The sequence below is a fragment of the Chinchilla lanigera genome, unplaced genomic scaffold (genome assembly GCF_000276665.1).
Source record: "Chinchilla lanigera isolate Chin_1 unplaced genomic scaffold, ChiLan1.0 scaffold00039, whole genome shotgun sequence".
Lineage (NCBI taxonomy): Eukaryota > Metazoa > Chordata > Mammalia > Rodentia > Chinchillidae > Chinchilla > Chinchilla lanigera.
In genome coordinates, this window is record NW_004955440.1 from 14609741 (window position 1) to 14634443 (window position 24703).

The 24703-nt window shown below is 37.1% G+C and overlaps 1 protein-coding gene across 1 annotated transcript in view; it reads left to right on the plus strand.

Moving 5' to 3' along the window:
* Epc2 (enhancer of polycomb homolog 2 (Drosophila)) overlaps positions 1-24703 on the plus strand; it is a 71212-nt gene that overhangs the window by 35781 nt on the left and 10728 nt on the right. The window contains exons 3-9 of the mRNA XM_005390801.2: positions 6083-6289; positions 11978-12126; positions 13019-13151; positions 15577-15768; positions 19452-19541; positions 20888-21033; positions 21116-21447. Of these exons, the coding sequence (XP_005390858.1) occupies positions 6083-6289; positions 11978-12126; positions 13019-13151; positions 15577-15768; positions 19452-19541; positions 20888-21033; positions 21116-21447 (1249 nt within the window). The remainder of the gene's footprint in view (positions 1-6082; positions 6290-11977; positions 12127-13018; positions 13152-15576; positions 15769-19451; positions 19542-20887; positions 21034-21115; positions 21448-24703) is intronic.

Genomic DNA, 24703 nt, shown 5'->3' on the forward strand with positions numbered 1-24703 from the left:
ATCGTATCAAGCCGGGCATGCTAGCGCACACCTGTAACCTCAGCACTCGGGAGGCTGAGGCAGGAGGATTCTGGGAGTTGAGACCAGCCTGGGCTACAAAGTGAGCTCAAGGCCAGCCTGAACTGCATAGCAAGACCCTGTCTCAAAAAGACCAAAAAAAAAAAAAAAAAAATCAAAATCAAACTAAACCAAGCCAACTTTTGTTCTAGAATAGCATTATTTGTTGTCTGTACCTACTTCATTTTTACTGTCTCTCACCACTGCTGTTTTGCCACTGGCTGTTTTATTAAAAACTAGTCTACTTTTCAAAAAAAGCTTTCAATTACTTACACTATCTATAAAAACTGTATTCTACCTGACTCCAGCCACATTGAATTCTCCCTGGTCTTTTAATGTAACATTATAGGTCTACTTTGTTCCCTCTGCTAGAATGCCAACTTCTACAGTTCTAGTACTGTTGTCTTAGTTAACATGTAATCTGTATCCCAACATGATACTTTCACTAAATATTTCACAGTTACTTTATAGTAACTTCCCAACATTAAAGGAATTTTCACACTGCTTTCTACCCGCCTCTTCCACTCAGCCAGGTTCTGTAGCTTAGAGTCCTTGACTTGCGGTAGGTCTTTTTCCCGGTGCCAGATTTCTTGCCAGATACTTGGAGCTTAGAACTCAGAGAGAAGCTGAAGCTGTGGAGTTTTCCTAGGAAGGCTCCTAAAGCACACTGAACAGTTAGTCCTTTTGGAGAAAGATGTATGTCAGTAAATGTTCATGTTTTTTGGCTGTTCAGTTAATGCTCTTAGGTGTTCACAGTATAAGCCCTCATCCTGCATTTGAGACGCCTCTTCTTAATCTTGGTCCAGGGCAGAATCTGCCTGTCTTCTTAAGAACTGAAATGCTAACTGCTCTTTTCCCTGTAGCCTCCTTTGCTTTCAGGGCACCATTGGCCTGTGTTGACTGAGCGTACTGTCACATGACCTAGGCTCTGCTGATTAAAGATTCTGAATCTGCATTGAGAGCCAGTAAACCCAGAGGCAAAGGTCAAGGAGATGGCAGCGAGATGGAGTTACCTTGACAGCAGTAGCAGCTGTCCTACTACAGACCCCACGTCATCGGTGCTGGTAGTGTAAGCAGCAGGGGTTTCCACCATTGGATCAGTTCTGTGGCCTGATTTTAGGCCTTGGAGAGTCTAAATCTGAGTCTACAACACTTTCAACGATATTGAACTATTCAGTAACCTTTTTAGCAATTTCCTTTCTCTTGCTTACAGACAGAAATTTGGCTCGCATATGTTTCCAGCCATTTTTGTACTTGAAAAATTTAAATTAAAGGTGTCCAAAATTCATTAATCAAACCATCAGTTTTTCTATCATGCATTTTTTTAATCATGCCCTCCCAGTGCATGAAATTATATTATTTATTATATTCTGGCAGGGCCAGGCCCCAAGCAGATGCACCAGGTATCATGCCAATTAAGAAAATGTGCTTCTCATATAGTCTAGAAATGTGGGTGTGTTCTTTAATTTTTAAATATTCGTATATTAAAAATGAAATTTTTGTCTAGATCTTTTGAAGTTTTTCCTGTCACATAAGAATAGTTTTTAAACCACACTATGAGGGCTGCCTGGCAAGTGCAAGGTCCTGAGTTCAATTCCCAGTACTAGAAAAAAAACATTGCTGTACAATGTGTGTTGCAGCTGTGCACATTGTAGTATGTGTGTTACAGTTGTGCTACATAAAGTTAAAATCTAGTCTGATTTTTAAAATAATTTGAATTTAATATTCATATTTCCCATTTCAGCTCATTTAAATTCTTATCTTACCTAGATTTATTTATTATTAAAAGATTAGAGGGTCATTCCTATGACTAGAGAGATTGGTTTTACTCTATCAGTGTGTAGTGAGAAAAGAATTTTCTCCTAAATGAAAAATTAATAGAACTATTGACAGTTTCTAGTACCTAAAACTATTATACACAGAACTGAAAAGGCCTTTATCCTAGTTATTTTATCAGTATGATTTCATTACTCCATAATAGCTGTAGTTCAACTAAATCTTGGCAGTGTTAAGAATCAAAAAACTATAGGAGAATCTTTGAAGAAAGACAGAAAGAAACAGATCCTTCTGTAGTTATGCCAGACATGAACATGAGCAGACTTACAATAGTGAGAATGAATGTTAATGGATTGTCTCTTCTCTCTGAGAGAAAAATACTATTTATTTACCTGTAGCATTAGTAGTCAAAGAATTTAACAGGTGTTTCTTTTTTTATTTGAGTGTCCCTTGAAAAAACAGTGGTTTGTATTTGAGTGCTTTCGCAAAGGTAGAAGGATTTTATAATTAATTCTAGTAAACCTTTGTTACCGTAGTTGATCTTTTCCATTTTCCAGACCTTTAATAAAAATGATGATTTCTTTTTCATTTACATAGATTATTTAATGTACAGCAGTGTGTATTTTGATTGCATTGCTGATACTTTCTATTCACAGGCTGTCCATAGTTTTGTGGCATTGTGTACATTAGGGGATCTGTTGGAGGGGGTGAATGGCTTTATTAGAGAAGAGTTGGCATTGGGGCCCATCTCCTTGGAAAAGGTAGACCTGGCATTAACGAAGTGCCCATTGTACTGCATCTGCTGCTTGGCCCAACCTGTGTTGTTCTCCTAATTGGCCACCTGGGGAGTCTGACCTCTCACTTTTCCAGTGGGGCTAGGGAACCATGGATTTTACCTCCAAGCATGTGGCCAGCTGCTGCTAGAGTGGCCAGGGCTTCTACCCAACGCAGGCGTAGATGGCCTCATCCTCCAGTGGCATGCCTTCCAGGAGCACAGTTTGATCTTCCCGGGTGAGGCTGTGTGAGCCTTGATCCGGTCAGTCATTTCGAAGGTGTGTAGGTCCTGGGCGCAGACGAAGAGCTGCATAGTGGACCCAGCTGCCCCTACCTCGAAGCTGGAGTTGAAAACCAAGAAGAAGTGAGGGCACCCACGTCCTCACCGCCCACTGCCTGTTATATCACACTGGGGCCGTTTATAAAGAGGAGCGTTTCCAGTGTTACCTGTTGAGTCATATCATAACTGTACTGTGTCGATTTTGAACTTAGATTCTTAAATAAGGTGAAAAGAGTTTGTTTAACCCTTTCTTAATTTAACGTAAATGTTTATAGTTACTTGGAAACCTGCTTTTGGTCGTACTGTTTGGACTTTTACACAGATAATAAGCCATCAGATTTGAAAGAAGTGAAGTAAGAAACAGAGCTTATAACAACAGAAAAGAGTGCAGGTACTTCTAGAGAGGAAATTTTTTTTTACTGTGCCCTGTATCTTACTACATTGATACTCAGTTCTAAAGTTGACATTGTTTTCTGATTGCCTAATTTGTACTTGCCCTACCTTTAGCCATAGCATGTTTATTTAGATAATGAATGCATCATAATTTTTTTCTTCCCCACAACCTGTGAACTAATGGTGGGCTGATAGTAGTTTATTGTTAATTGTTTTTGCTTAATTGACTATTCTGTAATTTAAAACAGTTGTAGCTATAATTTATTAATTTGTATATTCAAAATGTATTTATTGAAATTACTAGATCATGAATTTTGTCTGTTAGTTAACTAAGGGGTCCTTGTCCTCATGAAGTTAGAGCAGTTCAGAAGAAAATCCCGAATGGTAGGATAATTTTTGTATCTCCAACTTCAAGTCTTGCAAATAATCAATGCAGAGCTGTCTTAGACATAATAAATTCACCACGGAGCCTTTTGCTAGTGAGATAACTGGTTTCCTCCCTTCTCTAGTGGATGAAATCCTAGCTAAGTGACAGGATTTTGTATAGTGTGTAAAAGTAGAGCTCTGGTCTTGTGAATTGTTCTGTGGCACATATCAACTGCCACATCTGCACATAGTTCCCTCCTGCTCAGATTAATGCTATCACCATAATAGAGATGTGTGGTACCAGTTTCCTTAGAATAACTAAAGGTACACTTTACAGAATGACTAAAGCCGAGGCTAGCCAGTGAAACAGAAAGTTGCTACATAACAACATAAGCTGGCCTTCTTATGAGTTACACTGTAAAGAAACTACTTACCAACAAGGCAGAAAGGCATAAGCTGAAGCAAGCAGCACCAAAGAGGGAAAGCTGGCCAGGGTTTTAATTCTCTCCACACCTCGTGCAGGAGCATAGGAAGTCGTGCCAGTTGGGTAGCGTTGTTACGTAAGAAGCTCACTGCTGTCCTGCTCACTGGTGGAAAGAGCCCTTACCCTTCTCCCCTCTGTAGGATCAGATTGTGTATTTTATTTAATTAGTAAAGAAGACAGAATTTTATCCGAAGCATAGCGGCCTGGCATCTGAAGCACATTCAGTGCAGCCTTCAGAGCGCATGAGAGCTGCTGGTGCTTCCAAGGGGAGGTAGAGCTCCATCAGGCCCAGGAAGCGCAGCTCTGAGTTAGCAGTTCAGTACTAGAGCCCTTGGCCAGCATGCTTGATGCCCTGGGCTCAACCTGCAGTAACGCAGACACATATGCACAACCCTGCAGACAGCTCCGTTCCTCCGTCCCTGCAGACTGGGGTGGGGTGGGGTGGGGGGATTATCTCACTCTTCCAGAACAGCTAGCTGTGGGGTGGCATCCATTTAAAGGGAATGTTGGGAAATGGATTCAGTTACTGTTTGGTCTCATGTTTTAAGCTGTAGCTGTCCAAGTTACTCAGCCTCTCAGATGCAGTTGTCTCCATGGAGACATTCACTGAGTAACCAAAGAATGGCCACTGATTATTGTATAGCACTAAATGTATTTGTCACCTGCCCTAGAATACTTGAGCTGAATTGTCAGTGTATTCTCTTCCTGTGCTCAAATTATACAGGCAGCCAAATTATAATGCTAGGAATCACCATCATAGGACTATGATGAGTTCATTTATTCCATGAAGTTATAACAACACAAAAAGTAAAATCATAATGGAAAATTCATTTGGTGAGTCACACCTCCTTCAGATGATTTCATACAGCATGTAGATCAGTCTGTATATTGCTCTTAGCATTTTAGTGAGAAAAACTTTGCCTTCATTTCCAAGTTCTAGAGAAACATTTCTTAGGAAATAGCTCAACTTTTTCTGAAAAATGAGTCTCCATCCCTAAAAGGACATGACCTTTTTGCTAAAGTTCGTTTTAAATGGTTATGTGTAACCCCAGTTCCATCCTGCTAAATCTGATCAGTTGCTCTGATGTTCTGAAGGAGCAAGGCAACAGGTGTGATCAAGCTAAGTTTTACAAACCTTAGTCTGAGGTACATCAGCATCATCCTGGCTACGCTGATATGGAAGGTAGGTCTCTGCCATAACCTGTATCAGAACACCTAGAGCAGTGGTGGCAAACCTATGGCATGTGTACCACAGCGGGCTGTTTGTGTCATTGAAAGCTCTGAAAGATTTGCCATCACTAATAGGGGAAGCATCCTAGAACCGCTGTCCCAGACCTGATAGTATCACGTGCAGGATTATTATGAACAAAGATTCTCTAGCACTTAATTCAACTCTGGTGGCAGAATTGCTCTTACATGTAAGTGGTACAGGGAATTCAGAAGTGCGTAATGTTGAAACATGCTGTTCTCCTTTTCTTTGTGGTTTCTAAAGTAGGCATATTATAGTAAGGCGCCAGTATTTTGGAAGTAGGTAAAGAAAACAAAGCCTGTGTCTTCTGCTTTCTGTTAAAAACCAAACACATAAAAGCCAATAGACTTGAAAACTGGTAGACTCTCAAATATGTAGAATCAGAGACAGAATTTTTAAAGACCCTGGATGTCCTCTAGTCCAAGATTTGCCTGATACAAATATCTATTATCTTCCCAGCTGTCTTTCATGTAGCTTTCTTTTTTTATGAGGTAGAACCATTGCCTTTTAGGGCTGAATATTGGTGGCTAAATCTCCTAATTAAGAATTCTTTGTTAGGTTGGATTGAATTGTGTCTTCACCTGCCATCATAATATATGATTATAACTGTTAAAATGAGTCACATTTTTCCTATAGCTGTAGTTGAACTTCGATTTCCCTTTTCATACATTGTAGTCAGTGACATCTTGTGTTTTTCGTTTAGCTTGTAACACTTCAAGAAGCAAAGCTGCTGCTAAATGAAGATGATTACCTTATCAAAGCTGTGTACGACTACTGGGTGAGGAAACGTAAGAACTGCAGGGGGCCGTCCCTCATTCCTCAGATCAAGCAAGAGAAAAGAGACGGCTCTACAAACAACGACCCTTACGTTGCCTTTCGGAGGAGAACGGAGAAAATGCAAACTCGAAAGGTAATGTGCAAATTAGATGTAAGTGAGTGTAACTTGATAGTATTTAAGGCCAATCTTTTTTTTCTCAGAACTTGAATAATTTGAACACAATGGGAGTTAATGACGTTGATCAGTCTCATGTTAGAAATCCTGTTCATCAGTTGTTTTTATTGGCTGTTTGCTTACAGTGTGTCAACTATCCACACCCTTTATAAATTTGATTATATTATTTTGGTCTTGGAGTTGACATGATACAAAGAATTTTGCATCCTTACTCACCTTGAAAGTGTTGAGTTTTTAAGTAAACCACATGTTGTGTCATGAATCTCTTCTATTTGGGAAGCTTACTTTTCTGTGTTGGCCATTTAAGAGCTTACAGTTCCTTTAAAATGATACCCTAGTTCTTTGCAAGCAAGAATGGATCTTGCTGCCTGTAGCTATTATGGGGTCGTGGGAAGTAGGGAAAGGTTCATGCTCAAGCCCATTCCCAGCAACAGCAGAAGTAACCGTGGGAGTTGACACTTGTGTCAGATTTCAAACTGATGAACTTGTCCCTGTCTGGCTTTCAGCAGCAGTGTGAGCCAGAATTCTAAGAGAAACAGGATCTCACGCTGTGGAATAATGTGGTATAAGAGGAAAGCATTACTCCAGAAGCTCTTTACTACCGTACATTTCTTGTAATTAACAGTGACTACTACACGTGCTAACACATTATCTAACATTCAAAGAATCAGGAACACATAAATGTAAAGCCCACGAACAATCACAATTGGAAGCGAAGCATTTTCTGTGGATTCTGGTTTCTCCTAACACTGAATGCTTGTCTTTGTCAGCTGTTAGCATCTGTGAAGCATAACAGCTGTTGGGGATAGTATATTTTAGTGGAAACGCTCCTACTGCTTAATAACCAGAATTTTTGTAACTCTCGTGTGGATGTGATTTTCTTAAACATTAAAAGATGGATTTCCCAAGTATGGGTGACTTCCCCCAACTCAGGCTAAGGTTTCAATTTGGCATTCTGGTTCTTAACTAAAGGAATCTAGGATATTTTATGAAGATGTAACACCTTTCTTAGAAAAACTAAAATGAGAAAAGCATGTAAATTTGGTGAAACCATAAACGTGAACTGTTGGAATCAAAGGAGAGATCTGAACCATTGGAAAATCTGAAGAACCAGTTGCTTTTAAAAGCTATATAGTTGACTTGAACACATTGTAAAACATATAGACTGTTAGCAATGTCTTTTGAAGGAAAAATGCTTTTTGGACTTACTTTAGTGAACGGGACTTCCTTTAGTGAAAGTATTAAAATACTTTAAATATGTAATATTTATTGGCATATAAATAATGATAAAATGTGATTTGTTCTTTTTATATTGAGAGTTACTAGCAACTGGCTCTTACATTTAAACATTCTTAACACTGATCCTACTGTTTTGCTATTTTCTTATTTGTCTGCTGAGTGATACTTTTTCTTTTCTGATGCCCTTTATTTTTTATTCTTTTCCCTTTTGTTGAAGAACTTAAAACAGTTTCCGGTAGTATAGTGTTGCTAGTTAGAGAGGGTTGGTATGTTTCAAAGTGAGAAAGATGGGAAAGCATTTAGTGAATAATTCATGTTCCCTAGGTGATGAGAAGGTGGGCAGACCCCCAGGTGCACAAAAATGACTACTACTAACAAAAGCTGTTTCTTTTTCTGTTTTCGTAACATAAAAACATTTGTATAGAGGATGCAAAGGCCAAAAGACTTCTGCATATATGTTTAGCACTTATAATTTAATTTTAATTCACCGAACTATTCAGTGATGTCTGTAACTACAACATTTTGAAATGAGATAGTCATATGACATCGTTCTAAGCGCGCTGACCGAGATGTCTTGAATCAAAATACCGTTTACTTTGTTTAGCCACACAGCTGCAGCTCGGCATGTCGGTGCCGGCTCTCCTTTGGGGACCAGAAATAAGGTAGTTAGGAAAGGGGGTTCCCAGAGTACTCGTTCTTAGTTCCAGCTGCGAATCATCCTTGGTTAGAAAAAGATCTTCAGTTAATTCTAAAGTAGAGGAGTTTGAGAATCCCCTCTCTAGAGGTTTGGCAACAGCTACAGAGCGATAATGTGCAACTGGAATAGGAACAGAAGAGTTGGCCCAAGTGGAGACAGTTGTAAGAAAGGGTGAAAAGTTTGAATACACTGAATAGGACAATTTTAAGAGAATAGAAAAATGTCAGTATGAACTAGTTATTTTTAATACTGATATAATAAAAATAAATGTGGAGATAAGCCTGGAAGAAATACTGTGCTGTACCAGAAGATAAGAATCTGATTGAAGAGTATTGTGGAACCATAACGAAGGACATACAGGCCAGCTTACAAAGGGGACTCCACTGATCAGAACTGGAGAAGTTTGAGGGTTGAAATAGTGACCGTAATAAATCGTAACCCATAGAGTATCCCATGAGTACATACTGACATAAATGTTGAAAAAAAGAGAAAGAGGAAAACAGTTTTTAAATAGATTTCCAAATTTATGAATGTGATGAAGTGCTAGAAAAATCAACATGCAGCAGCCACAATAGTAATAATTTTTTCAGGTAGAAGTTAGAATCAGTGGACCCTAAACTTATGGCAGAGAATTTGACGGGAAACAAGATAGTCATTTAGTCCTAAAATATACTTATTCCTTTAAGAGGGAAAAATAGTATTTAACTAAAGAAACCTAGCAAAATACTCTCTTAATCAATTGATTAGCCATGGTAGAACAGGTATTGTCATCTTACTCTTGATGATGTTAGAGGGACATAATACCATTTCTGGGTGTTTTGTCCCAAAAATACAACACTGAATCTAACCATTTAAAGATAACAGTGAAACTCAGGTTGAGGAACATCCCACAAAATAAACTGTTTCTGTTCTTCAAGCATGTCAGGGTTGGGCCAGGGTTACAGCTCAGTGGCACAGCACCAGCCTGGCCAGCGCAAGCTCCTGGGTTCCATTCCTGGTAGCAAAAAAAAAAAAAGAATGTTAGGGTCATAATTACCACAGACAGCGGAACTGTTCCAAATTATAGGTGATGAAAGAAGCATTTCGAAAACTACATGCAGTTATTAGTCCAGAGTCCTATCCTACACTCAGAAAAAATGTATTATTAATTTTAATAATAAAAATCCTTATTGTCCCATTGTTGTCCTTTACTATAAAGGACAACAGTAGGACAATCGTGGGACAGCTGACAAAGTATGGATAAAGTCTGAGAATTAAGTGAGATTTTATCAGTGTTAATTTCCAGATTTTATTAGTACCTGATTACATAAAAATATGTGTTTTTAGAAAAGACATATTAGAATGTTTAGGGGCATTACATCTCAAATTCTCATAGAAATTTCAAAAACACCATAATAAGTTATATGTTTTTTTCTTGTCGTTGTTTTTAGATTTTGCCTTTTTGAGACAGGGTCTCCCTGGTCTCCCTGTGCAGTTCAGGCTGGCCTTGAGTTCACTCTGTAGTCCAGGCTGGTCTGAAACTCTCAATAATCCTCCTACTCAGCCCCTCCAGTGCTGGGATTACAGGCATGCATCATCATGCCCAGCATGCATGTGTTTATATATGTACATATGTGTACATGTATGTAATACCTATGAAGAGTGAAAAAGCATTGTAAAATATTAATCTTTCGTAATTCTGGATAAAACTATGAAAATTTTTCCTAACTTTGGAGTGGAAGGGACAGGACTGGGAAAAGGAAAAGTCAGAGTTGCTATCTCCATCTCAACATATCGGGAAACAAGGAAGACAGGGCAGAAGCTCAGAGTCCAGGTGGAGCACTCACTGCAGGGGAGCCAGTCTTCAGAGGTTCTGATACACTTCTGACCATTACTCATCTGCCAGCGCTGTGTAATCTTGTGTTAGTACTTACCTGTGATCTTGTGTGCCTGTCGTTTTTATTCTGAGGTTAGAGGCATGTGCACACAATAGGCACTTCAGTATTTGTTACTAATAATGTTCATTTTTTAAATTGGAAGATACTTGTCTGTTTAAACCCCCCCCAAAATACCACCTAATGCTCAAAACCGTGCTTTAGAATACATTTTGTCTTATCATACAGTACCGAGGGTTAAAAAAAAAACTTGATTAGATGAAAAAGATGATTTCTTAGCATTTTAAAATATTCTGTACATAGTATCATAATGAGGTGGGTTATTTACAATAGATAATTATTTTTCAAATGCAAGAAACTGTCCACAAAAGAAAAAACTTTGAATTTTTGCCAATTTTTATTTTTTCTCTTACAACCTTCCTTTATGAAACCTCTGCTATTCTCCAGGTTTTAATGTCACCTACTATGTACTGAGTTACTTACAAGTGTGGAACGATTGTTAAGTGTAGTTCTGTGGACAAAGAGTAAGGGGTGATAGTGGTCTGGTTTTGTTCTGTTTGCAGTACTGTGTGATACAGATTTGAACCTTGGCCTTCATACAGAGGGATGGACCCAGCCTTTTTTATATTAACTCTGAGACAGGGTCTCCCTACATGGCCCAGACTGAGCTTTGACTTGAGATCCCGTCTTAGCCTCCAGAAGGGCTGAGATGACAGGCGTACACTACCACCCTTGCCTGTTTTAAACCGTAGTTCTGTGTCCAGTATAAAGTAAATATTCTGGATATTTGGGTTAACAAAATAGTTTATTAATAGGTTTTTTTGGTTTGGTTGATTGGTTGTTGGTTTTACAGTATTAGGGATTGAACCCTAGGGCTCTGTGCTACTGATTCCTCTTCTGAGATAAGAGTTTCACAAAGCTGCGCAGTTGGGACTGGAACTTGCAGTTCTCCTGCCTCAGCCTCCCTGCATGCTGGGATTACAGGTGTGTGCCATCACACCTGGCTAATAGTGACTTTTATATGCAATTGGATGCTGCTAATTACAACTGAGCTCTCACTTTGTAATTAGGTGAAGTTATGTCTTACGCTGAAAAGCAAGAACTGGTACATTATATTCTGAAATTCAGAATTTATGCTAAGTTTTTTCTGTTTCGTAATGAGGTGCTGAAGTATGGTAGTCCCATTTCTTGAGATACTTGATTTACTACTTCGGAGCTTTCTGAGTTCCGAAATGAAGCTTTGCTTGTCATTGTTCACGTCTACTCTGTAGTAGGTGGATGCTGTAGCCTCCACTTATGGAATTGGGTAAATAGGTAAACTCACTTCGGCTATGTTTAAGTACCTTCATTTAGGCTGAGCCTTCTGTCCTTAGACTCTTACAGCTATAAAAATAATCAAATCATACCGTAAAACAACTTAAAAATATGAAGTTTTTAATGAATAAGTTTTGTTTAATGTTTTTAAAGTGGTTTACATTGATTTATACTTTCTGTGCCATTCTGTCTTTTCAACAGCTGGCAACAATTTTTTCTGAATATATATTGAGAAATATATGCCTATACTTAGTATTTTCAGAGATAAATTCTCTTTCTTAGCTGCTGTTTTGGTGGCAGGTTCTTACGACACTGCCTGTGTTACTCAGGCTAGCCTCAAACTCAGTGCTGTCTTGCTTCAGCCACCTGAAGAGCTAGGACAATAGGCTGGCTGATTTTTAAACACTTTTACATTTAACATTTTACTTTTGTCAGAAAAAAATTTGAATATGGTAAGTTTTGTTGAATGAAGCTGGGAAATGTGAATGGATAATTGAGCTAAAATTTTATTGTTTTTAATAGAATCGTAAGAATGATGAAGCCTCTTATGAAAAGATGTTGAAACTGAGACGAGAGTTTAGTAGAGCCATAACAATTTTGGAAATGATTAAGAGAAGAGAAAAAACAAAACGAGAATTACTGCACTTAACCCTAGAAGTTGTGGAAAAAAGGTAAAATTGCTATTAATATTTAATGTCAACTTTAACCAAACAGTGGACAAACTGTAACCAAAATAAACCTTGGGGGGGGGTGCGAGACCCTAAGCTTTATGACAGTTTATTGATTCTCCAACAGAATTTCTATTTTATCAAAAAAGATTTGTAGTTACTAGTTTTTTTTTTTAATTAGATTGCTAATAATTTGAATTGCAAGTTTGAAAGAATTTTGGTATGTGAAATAGATCTTTCAATAAACTTAATTTTTTGCAAGATCATTAAATTTATTTAGAAAAAACCTAGAAATCATGTTGTCTGTTTCTGTGTCTTAAAATTTCTTTCATTTGAAGTTTTTTGTTTGTTGTTGATGTGGGTGGTTGAGAACAACACGCTCTTTAGGCTGGCTTTAAAGTTACTGTGTCTTCCAGGCTAGCCTCACACTCAAAGCAATCGTCCTGCCCCAGCCTCCCAAGTGCTGAGATGACAGGCACATGCCACCATGTTCAACTTAAAATTTCTATGAAAATTTGAAGGAAGTAAATACTTGATTTTACTTGCTGTCCGGGAAGACAAAATTTTTTGTCTCAATTCTATTTGGAAATGTGTTCCCTAATGTACTTTTCTGTCTAGACTAACCTAAACCTAAAGGAATTTTGTGATTGCTGAAGTACGCATTGTAAACAACTCTTCGTGGTGCTTGATATAAAGTATATAAACTCTTTGTTTTCTGTGTTCCTTAGACTTTTGTTGTTGTTGTTTAATTTTTACTGAATCCCAAATATGAACTGCTTTGTTTCTTTAAAAATAATCTGATAGCTGTATTTTCTTGGCACAATTAATTATAATATTGTTTGGATTTTTTTTTCTTTATCTTTAAACTAACATTTTCTTGTATTACCTTTTGAAGATACCATTTGGGAGACTATGGAGGTGAAATCCTTAATGAAGTGAAAATCAGTAGGTCAGAAAAGGAATTATATACTGCTCCAGCAACTCTTCATAATGGAAATCATCACAAAGTTCAAGAATGTAAAACTAAGGTGAATATTCCCTGGGAAGGAGCACATATAGTAATATTGAACAGAGTTATTGATTTCTCTCTCAATATAAGGTGATTAAGAAAGAAAGAAACATGAATTTAATTTGCTGAGCACTTTGCTAGGAGTCTACATGTGAACCCTTAATCCTCAGAATAACCTTTTGAAGTAGGGTTAACTCTGGTGTGACTTCTGTGGCATAGCTAGTAAGTGGCAGATTTAAGATCTGAGTTCTGGCACCAAAGCATATTGCTTACCAGTACTGTCTACTTTTCCTGGAAAACGAGGGTAATTGAAGTGTAGTTATTTTTATTAGTCTCACCAAACTCTGAATCTTATTAAAACTAAACCTTTAGACTTTCTTATTTGATACTATTAAGTAATTCTTAATTATTGCTAAGTTATAAAATCATCATTATTGCTAAGAACCAGCATCTGTCTGTTATCTATCTTGAATAATTTTAAGAAATTCTCTGACTTCTGGATCACATTTTTTTCCTAATAAAAGAACTACTCAATGACTTTATTCTTAGAATAGATAATTGTATTTATTCAATACTCATTTAGTACATTATTTAATTGGGATATATAAAAAATTAATAAAGCCTTTAATTTTAAGGGGTTTAGATATAAGTAACAAAGTCTGACTTGCAGCATCTAGACAATGAAACCTTACTCTAGCAAGACTTTAAAGGTGACTTAGAATGTTTGTGGGAAATTCATCTTCTAAAAATGTATGCTTGTTTTTCGCTGGCTTATTCTTAAAGGCCAGGGAACAGTGCGGAGTGGGTGGCCTCCTTTATTTCCCTCAAGTCAGTTCAAAACCCAGGTTCTTACTAATCACAGGCATCTAGCCCAGCTGCCTGATGCCTTTCAAGTCACGTTGGGAGTGAGACCAAAAAAAGTCGTCAGTGCAACAAAAGTTGTTTTGTAAGTTATTTTCACAATCCCTTCTGCATCAGCCAGTGCATTTCCTAGGTGTGTGGCTGTAGGAATTAGAATGCGAAAACCTTAACCTGTAATTACTGACAGAACCAGCCTTTTATTATATATTGATCTTATTTTAGATCTTTTCTAAAAAGAAATTTTCAGCCCGTCAGAATACTGATTTTAGAGGTACAGTTGCTTTGTTATTGTCTTACTCGGTTGCACATAGTTAACTATAATTTCTTTGTTGCCCTCCCCACCTTAAGATACGGGGACTTTCTAAGAAGTTGGGTTTTCGTTTTGATGAACAGTTACACCCATTATATGAAAACTTACGTCTCACTGCATATAATTTGCTACTCAAGCAACGTTTTCATTGTGTAAAATTTTTTACTTGAAAATACATAGTTGAGTTTGTGGCTTTTGCAGTAGTGGGTACTGAAGCCAGGCCCTCCCACTGAGCCTCACCCCAGCCCCTCAGCTAGCTCAGACCGCGGTCGTGCACCACCACACTGAGACCTAAAATAGCATTATCAGCCGGGCGTGGCGGTGCACGCCTGTAATCCCAGCACTCAGGAGGCTGGGGCAGGAGGATCGTTGCAACCAGGACTCAGCACTCAGGAGGCTGGGCTACAAAGTGAGTCTAAGACCGGCTCAGACTGCATAGGAGACCCTGTCTCAAAAAGACAAAACAAACAAACAAACAAAAAATAGCTTTATCATCGAGACTACCAGGGGAAATGTATAACTTGTTTAGTAACTTTATACTTTCATATGGTTTGTATTCTGGTGCTCAAAGCAGTTACTTCCAACTTTTTAAAAATGATAGATCCCATTTTATTAAAAGGAAGCCAGTATTTTGAAACAGAGATGGCACTGCCCTGCGGAAGGGAGTCGGGGTAGAGCTTGGTTCCTTCAGCTGGCTCCTCTGCTGCGTCACCTCTCCACAGTTCACAGGACTTCGGTCCTGGGGACCCGTTTTCTTAGTGTTCAGTGCAGGTACTAATTATCCGCACTTAAAAGTGAAGGGGTTTCTCTAACTAAGAAGCTTGTTTCTTCTCAAAAAATACCACCTACAGATATTACTAAAAATTGGAAATAATTTTAGAAATTAATTGATGAATTCATGATCTAATTCAGGTTATTTTTTAAACACGTTATTAGGTTTCTTCATCAATATAGTGGATTTAAGTAAGAATTGAATTTAAATACCTTTTAAGCACTGAATGAAATGCTAGCGCAATCTAAAAAAATCAGTAAGTTTAACTGTTAGTAGCAATATAAAAAGCAAACTTAATACCATGATTATTTTTCATTATAACTTGCAAAAAATCTAAAACTTTTCAATTTATGATCACAATGATTTGTGCATATTAAAATAATAAATAAAATTACCTCCAGGATAAAAAATGTATATTTTTCAAAGGGCAGTATAGTTTTTCATGATTTCTAAAATTATTTTTATTTCTTCCTTTTGGGGGGAAAATCATCATGTAAACAGCACCCTCATCATCTGTCTTTGAAAGAAGAGGCTTCTGATGTGGTTCGTCAAAAGAAGAAGTACCCAAAGAAGCCCAAGGCGGAGACCTTGATAACCTCTCAGCAGCCCACTCCTGAGACAGTGCCTGTGGTCAGCAAGAGTGACATTAAGCAGTATGACTTCCACAGCTCGGATGAAGATGACTTTCCACAGGTGCGTGTTCTAAAACTATCTTAAAGACTTGTCCTTTCATTCTTTAATATTACTGTGCTTTTAACATGTAGTTGACATCTCAGAGATTTGATTCTCACTTTGTTCACCTAAACGTTTTCTACATGTGTCTGTTTCTCTGTGTGTACCTTGTGTGACTATACGTATGTAGTCACAAAAACAGTGTTTTCTATCATTTTCATGCAGTGGATAGAATTTTTTCTGATGTGGAACATTTACATGGCTTTCAGTTTCTTCTTTGTATAACTGAGCATCTTTTCTTTAAAATGGTTTTTTAGAAATGAAATTACTGAGCCAAAGGTTAACTTTTTTTTTTTTTTGTACTAGGACTCAAACTCAGGGCCTTGTGCTTGCCAGGCAGGTGCTTGTGCCACTGAACTATGTCCCTGGCCCAACAATATTTTTAAGATGTTTAAACATAATTATACATAGCCGGGTGTGGTGGTGCACACCTATAATCCCAGCACTGGCGAGGCTGAGGCAAGAGGATCACTGTGAGCTCAAGGCCAGCCTGGACTACATAGCAAGACCCTGTCTCCAGGCAACAATAGCAACAAAAAATTACACATATTCACCAACAATAATTACTTTTTTACCGTATCCTGCCCAGCATTCTATTTTGTAACATTTAATGTAAATTTTGCTAATTTTCTAGTTAGTGGCTATTTGATTCTAAAGGAGATTTAGAAGAATTGATTCAAGTTATAACTTGTAAAAACAGTTGTTTAGCGAATGTTGGAATAGTTTTATTGCAAAATATTTGCAGTTTAAATTTTTTTATTTTGCCAGATGTGGTGCACACCTGTAATCCCCAGCAGGATTCAGGACTGGGCTGAGGCAGGAGGACTATGAGATGAGTTTGAGGCCAGACTGGGCTATATACTGAGTTCAAGGCCAGCCTGGACTACATAGTGGGAACTTGTCTCAAAAAATAAACAAATTAACATTTTAAATTTTACTTTCATAAGTATTGTATTTAAAGCAAGATTTTTATCTTACATATGAAAGGATCTTATTTTTTAAAAAGTAATAATTTTAGCGCCTGGTGTAACAATATCCTCTATTTCTAGCTTTCTTTTTTCCTATTATAGAAAAACTTTAGGAGACTATAGTAACAAATACCTTGAAATTACTAGTAGGTTTATCGTATTTTAATATTTTTGCTTATTTACTTTGAAGGCAATTTTTTTTTAAATCAGCATTGAAAATATGTTTGCAAACAAGACTTTAAAAAATGCTTTATTGCTGCAACCATTTAGAGTTTATAGAAAATGTGTCCCTTGGTTAGATTACTTATTTTTACTTAGTTTTTATCTTCGTTTTATCTTCGTTTTTCAGCCCTAGATAACATTTTGGCATTCATGTGCATAGTAACAAATACGTTTAATTTTATTGACCTATTTTTGAGAACTATTTAAGAAACCTGGAGAAATCGTCCAGTTAAACTCTGACAAATCTTTGAATAACCATGGGCCAATACTCAGGTGACTTTTTGAAGAAATGAGAGGTATAGCAGCCTTAACAAACAGTGGTTTTTCAGATAAGAGAAAACAGTGCTGCATGGAGAGCAGTTAGAAGTCACAGTGTGCCGTTGCTGAGGCGCAGAACAGAAGAGGCAGAGAGAGTGGAAGGAATGACGCCGGTAGTATCAGCCAAGGGCCTTACATTTTATATATAAATACAACTTCATATATAAATATATTTGTTACACATTCTAGGAAATTATTTAAAAGTTTAAGAAAATGACATGGTTAGATAAGTATATCTAGAACAGTATTATATTGATAGTATTAATGATAGCCTAGAAAATGTTGTTATACATTCCTACCCCTTTAAGAACCATGCCAGGTACTATGATGTGTCATAGCTAGCTTTTCTCTTTCACTAGGCGGTCCACCCAGCCTGAGAGGAGGGCTCACACGGCATAACAGGTCATACATTTCTCATGCTCCAAGGGAGCTTCGTTTCTACGTCAAATTTGAATATTTACTCAAGAGTCTCCAGCTTCTAGCCCCACGTGAAAATTACATTTTGAAACTTATAGATTTTAAATCCTTGTGCTAGGTTTTAACAACTCTCATTAGTTTTTAATGGTGTCATCACACTGCTAAAAAGTGTTTACCTGTGGTTGGGCATGATTGACTAAGGAAGCTGTGTGGAATGTATCTCTTCTACATTCAGTTTTATTTATGAAAAGATTGTTTAGGTAATCACGTATAGCTTCTTTGTCCAGTAAACAAAGAACACGAGAATAAGGAGTCCTGAGAGCTCTGTCTCCTTTTGATCATGTTTCTGGTTCTCTTAAAATCATCTCTCTGTCCTGTGTTATATAAATACCACACGCTAACCAATTGCGCACTGGAGCTTTCTGTCCTGTGTTTTAGCCTTGTCACTGTGTCATAGAATCTAGCGCTGGGGAATGGTAGTTAGAAGGAAGAGGTGATGTACTTCAGGGGCAAAGAATTTCTAAAACTTGGATTTTGATATTTTCTGTGTATATCTTAGAAGTAGTAGATGATTTGCAAAGGAACCAAAGTGTAAAATTCACATTTGGGACTTGTTTCAGACTTGAGGTTCGGGGGTGGTTCCCCACAAAGAAGAATGAGCCCCAGCTCACTATTTCTGTATCTCCCCCTAGGGTTGTTGGAGGCATATTGGAACCTCAAACAAATGCCTTTCTCCCCTGGATCACCCTGCTCAGTGGTAATTACCACAGTTTGGAAATATGTGGAGAAAATATTTTTCCTCTCAAAATAGGAAGAGAGGGATTTGTGAGGTTCAAAAATGTGCAAGTAAATGGTGGTTCAGCCAACATTTATCAGAAAAAGAGATGTACTACAAAATGAAATTGCGAGACAACTAAAATTTAAGTACCACAACTTTTTGTTTGGTTTTAACCGTTATGGGTAGAAGTTTAGCTAAAACGTATTATTTCTATGACATGTCATAGTATATGTGTATATCATTTTATCTGTTGTGACATTTATAAAATGTGTTATAGTCATCAGCGCTATCCTAGTGATCCCCCTTCAGATTTATATCACATGGCCTGGCTGAAATACTTTTTAATGTGACAGTTACATAAAAGTTTTTTGTTTTGCTATAGAATTGTTGGTTTATTGTTTCTTTCTGCAACTGAGCTGTTTAACCTTTAGAAGTACTTTTCTCATTTTCTGCTTCTGATCTGATAGGTTTAAAGAATGAGTTCTTTTAAAAAGATGAGAGATATAAAACAATCTTTTGAGTAAAATCTATGGGGCTTATGGCTTTTTTTTTTTTTTTTCCTATCCATTTCTCTTTTACTGGCTTTTCAGAGAGAAAAGTTCCTGGATAAGAACATGTCTACCTGTGGGTGACGCAGAACTGCTTTCATCAAGTATTCATGGTCGCATACATAGATGCGGCGGGGTATATGAAACCCGTGTGCTTCTTAAGTCGTAATACCTCATGTACAGAGCAATTATGCAACACCATATGCACTAACCTACAAGAGCTAAACCATTAGAAGGGTTTTTAACCACAGAAACTATTTGCTAGTCATTGAATGGAATTTATTGCCTACTAAGTGTAGGAAGGGCGTGATTTGATATTTGTGATCATTATCGTTACAAACATTCATCTACTGGCTTTTGGTAACTCCTAAACAGAATGCTTCTTTTGTTCAGGTTCCGTCCCCAGCATCAGAACCTGAAGAAGAAAATGATCCTGATGGTCCCTGTGCTTTCAGAAGGCGGGCAGGATGCCAGTATTATGCTGTAAGAACTTACATTTTTGTGGACTGGAATTAACAGATAACTCATGTCAACCTTAATCGAAAAATGGATCGTGCACTAGTGTTTTTTATGTAACATCCGCTGTGGGAATACCAGTAAAAGATGCGGAGTCTTTTCAAAGGATGTCAGAATCCTGTATTTGGAATTGATGATTCCTCATGATTTAAAAGTATAGTTTCATTTGGGGCTTTAATTATAGCTTTAGTAGGTGTGATAATGAGCCCCAGAATCTCTAACGTGGCTCTGTAACCTTCGATGGCTGCTGAGTATTTATTGAAATGTATTGTTATACAAGTCTGTCTTACATATTTGTACCCAGTGAGTATCAAAGTAATGATTTTTTACTTGGCAATGTTTCTCAGATAATTTTATAACTTTTTGACATATTTAGAAATTGCATTGTGCTACTAAGTCAAGTTTTTGTGCAGCTAATATTATACCAAGGGAAGGCTGTCACTCCCCAGGGCTGGGCTTTTCTGATAAGGTATCACTGTAGAGTTATGAAAATGGCTTCACTTTCTTATGCGGCTTGTAGAGACCATGGGGCTAATTGTGTTAGGGTAAATGTACATGGTACACTGGTAACTTTTACAGGGTATATGAACTGTACTTAATACAAGAGAGTTGGGAATTTTTGCTGCTGATAGAAGTAGAAATTAAAATGAAAGAGGACAAAAGTGGTAAGATCAAAAAACAGAATAATGAAGGTAACAGGAAGGCAAAGAAATGGGCTGTGTTTCTTAATAGTAAAGAGAAAGCTTCAGCTTGACCCACGTATACTTAACAGCTGTATTTTTAGATATTAAAATATACGTAAATAAATAAAGTGCACAATAAAAGACATAGGAAGTAGGGAGATCTTTTTCAAATGGATGGGGGAACAAGAGATGAAGGAAAGGAAAGGGGGATAGAACAAAAAGAAAAGAATTAAAGAAAATGAAAATAGAGCTTTTGCAAATGGGAAGGGACCGGGAGTTGAAGAGGGAGGGGAGGGATAGGGGACAAAAAAAAGAATGACAGCGTATTATGTACCGGTGCCTACACCTCACAATAAATGTTGTTATTATATACTATAAAATTTTAGTGGGAAAAAATAGAACACGCTGAATGTGTTCATATTTGTCAGCTAAATTCAGTTTGGGTAATTTGTGTCAGTAAATTTTTGATATAGTTTTACACATTTTAACCTGGTAAATGTCATTTAAGCCCTAATTTCACAATTTTTCACTTAGATTTTTAATCTCCTAATGCTGTAATTATTTTTATCATGATTTAACTTTTCTTCATTTCAGACTTACTCCCTAAGTTATTTCTTCCTGTCTTTGCAGCCTCGCTTGGACCAAGTTAACCACACATGTGAAAATTCAGAATTAGCAGATTTGGATAAATTGAGGTATAGGCATTGCCTTACAACACTGACGGTCCCAAGAAGATGCATAGGGTTTGCAAGGAGGCGAATTGGCAGAGGTGGAAGGTAAGCGGTTTGAAGCTAGAAGAGAAAACAGAAAACCTCTTAAGCTCTTCTAGTTAATATTTGGTTTTATGTTGCTTTTCAGGGTCATAATGGACCGAATATCCACAGAACATGACCCAGTTCTAAAACAGATAGATCCTGAAATGCTGAAAAGCCCTTCCCCAACTATAGACTTTTCTACTATTTCTCGGACCAATGCTTCCAGTAAACCTTGTGAAAATAGACTGTCTCTTTCCGAAATATTAAGCAATATCAGATCATGTCGACTACAGTGTTTCCAACCAAGGCTTCTAAATTTACAAGACAGCGATAGTGAAGAATGTACCTCAAGAAAACCAGGGCAGACTGTGAACAGTAAAAGAGTTTCTGCAGCATCTGTAGCTTTATTGAACACCAGCAAGAATGGCATATCAGGTAAGCTTTGACTATTAAGAGTTCATCCTGCCGTTCTGTTCTCCTTAATGGTTGTTACTCACCAAATAAACTCTCAGTAAATTTTGGAGGTTTTTTATTTTCCTAGTCTCGCTCAGGAAGGGAACTTTAATCTAAGAAACGAAACTACTAACATGTTCACATTTTAACCAGAATGTCCTAGCTGGTGTCTATAAAACCACTGATGTGAATTGGAATGTGAGTTTCTGGCGTGGTTAATGTGTAGGCAGAGTGCAGAGTTCCCTGAGGGCAGACTGCTTACAAGCTGTCCTTATATTATCATAATACTGTATAGTATTTTCTGGGTTTTATGTGTTTTGTTTTGTTGAAGATAGTTTTCATTTTTTATGTTAACTTTGCTAAAATGTAAACATTGTTCCTTAAAAATAGCATTGGAAGCTTTCTTTCAGAAAAAGGTTTTTAAGAGACTGCCTATAAATAATACTAATTGTCTCACAATTTGACTCACTAGTTGAGATGAGAAAGTCTTTTTCAAGAGGTACTCCTCAGAGCCAAGGCGTAGTGGCACATGTCTATAATCCCAGCACTCAGGAGGCTGAGGCAGGAGCATCTTTGCAAGTTCGAGACCAGCCTGAGCTACAAAGTGAGCTCAAGGCCAGCCTGAACTGCATAGTGAGACCCTGTCTCAAAAAGACAAAAAAAGAGAGAGAGAAAAGATGCTCAGAAAGATTCTGCTGAAATTAGTTTATGATGTGTACATTATAAATGCACAGTATGTGGAGAATCAGAAATACAATTTTGGCTTTTTCCTTTGCTGTGGAGTCTTTACATTACAGACAAAATATGTCTAATTAAATATTCTTATAGTGTGTACATTGCAAATAATGCATAGTATTCAGAGGGAGGAAAATAAATGTGATTTGACTTAATATTATTCATAGTCTTTCTGTAAAACATATGTACTTTTAAATTATTTCCTAGGTGTTACGTTTATTTAGGATGTGAAATTATTAGACTTCTTTCAAGTGACTTGAAATTCAGTCACAGATGAATTCAGTCTTTTTTACTCACTGAACTGCCTATTTTTCAACTTGATGTAGACATTTACCTGCTTAAAGGTTATAATGGGAAATTGGGTTTGTTTGAATGATTAGAAGTTGTCATATCATTTCTCTAAATTAGTAATTAATTTCCTCCTAAACAAATTTAGGTAAGAAAAATGGCATCTCATATAAAGTTCGTAAGTCTATAAAATTTAAAGAGCTTCTGAAACTGAAATGGACAAATACTTAATATAACTCGTGGTTTTAATGTGACTTAGGGTCCCAGAGTTCCTAGTAATCTAAAGACTGTGGGAAGTTGACAAATATTAGGTCCAATCTTTTTTCAGTCAATTCCCGGGACACAGTTAACATTGTTTAACTAAATGGAAATTCCAGTACTGAACATTACTCAAAATAATTTTTGCCAAAAGGAGAGTTAGAAAACATAATAATGCATCTTAATTATGTTTGACCGTAGGCTGATTTTTTTTCTCTACCAGTGTGTACCATATAAAGTGATTTTACTATGTAGCTTCTCAACTGGAAGAAAGCCAGATGCTTACAGCTTTCTGTTACATATTCTGGATAAACTCTGGGTTTATGAGTCAAATTGTTATGTTTATCTCTGGGTTTGATAGAAAATGTATGTGTTACGTATGTTACTGTATTATCAATACAGAATTGTATTGGTCTAAAATGTAACTTGAATAGTTCACTCGTAATCATCCGATAGTCTGTGACACCACCATTCATGAGTGTGCAATAAGCATTTAAAGCACGGTCTTACGCATGCATATATGTCTTATGGAACTTCAGTCACCTGTATGCAATTTTTTTTTTCAGTGCTGGAGATCGAACCCAGGGCCTTCACATAGAACTATATTCCTAGCCCCTCTTTTTTAGTTTGAGACAGGGTCTCACTATGTCTCCAAATTACCCATCATCGGTTCAAACTTACAATTCTCCTGCCTCAGCCTCCCAAAGTGTTGGGATTACAGGCACACACCGCCACACCTGGTGGTGTGTGATGTTAACATCAGAGTCGATAAGGAGGGGGTTAGAAATAAATTTTTTTTCTGTGTCTTTAGTGAGATGTCATTTTCCTTATGTAAGTTGTTTAGGAGAAAATTAACTAATTTGAAGAAATGATATGTCAACTTTAAATCATTCAAACATCCAATTTTCCTTTAAATGGATATGTATAAATATACATGAAAATATGTTATAGGCCAACTAAAACTAGGCTTTTCATTTTAAGTCAGAAACATGTTTTATTAAATACTGTGTTTTCTTAATTGAAAAATTATTAGTAAAAACAAGACAGAAAAGAAAATTATGTCATACAAATTATTTTGGTTTTTATATATGCAAAAACCAAATGTTTAAAAGTTGCAAAGTTTAGTCATTTGAGACTGCAACTGTAACTCCCCTTTGAGGTAATGTTCAGTTATATTTCATATCATGGAGTACTTTCTTTTTCAGACTTGAAGGCCAGATTAATTTACATTTAACCTTGGTTTTGACCAATGCAGTTGCCAATGAACATATTTTTTCTTTCGTCATCTGGCTCAATATAAATACCAGCATCCTTTTTGACTCGCTCCTGATGTCTTAATATTACCAGTTTATGAAAGCGTTGATAGTTACAGACAGACACATGTTCTGTAGTAGTTTTCTAAAAGAAATTTTTGACTTTTAATCAGTTTTTCTGCCTGGGGAGGGGGGGTGGCAGTACTAAGGATTGAACCTAGTTTTTTGTGCATATTCTACCACTGAACTACATCCAAGCCCAGCCATTCTTTCTTGGGAAATTTTTGCAAATATAATAAAAGTTTTAGGTTGGGTGAAACCGTTAGAACTAAGGTCCAAGGAATTAGCTTTTGGATTAATGTTGCTTCTAAAGGTGAGAAAATTCAAACCTAAGGGATTAAAAGAATTTAGTTTGACTGCTAAAGAAAATAACTGTTAATTTTAACTGTTTACCTAGGGTGTCCGAAATTAAAGTTTCATTATCATCACCCCCGTTTGTTCCGTACTCCCTCTCCCCTTACCTTCCACTCTGTATTTATGCAGTCTATTTGTCAGTTTGCCTGTAGCTGTTATAGGTGTGTACAGTCCTGGAGAGATAATGTCAACTTTTCTGGATTACATGCTTGTCTTCAGAGTAGTGGAATGGTTTATACAAACCCTGAGGCTCCTGGTTCTCCATTATGCCCGGAAAGATTTGAACTAGG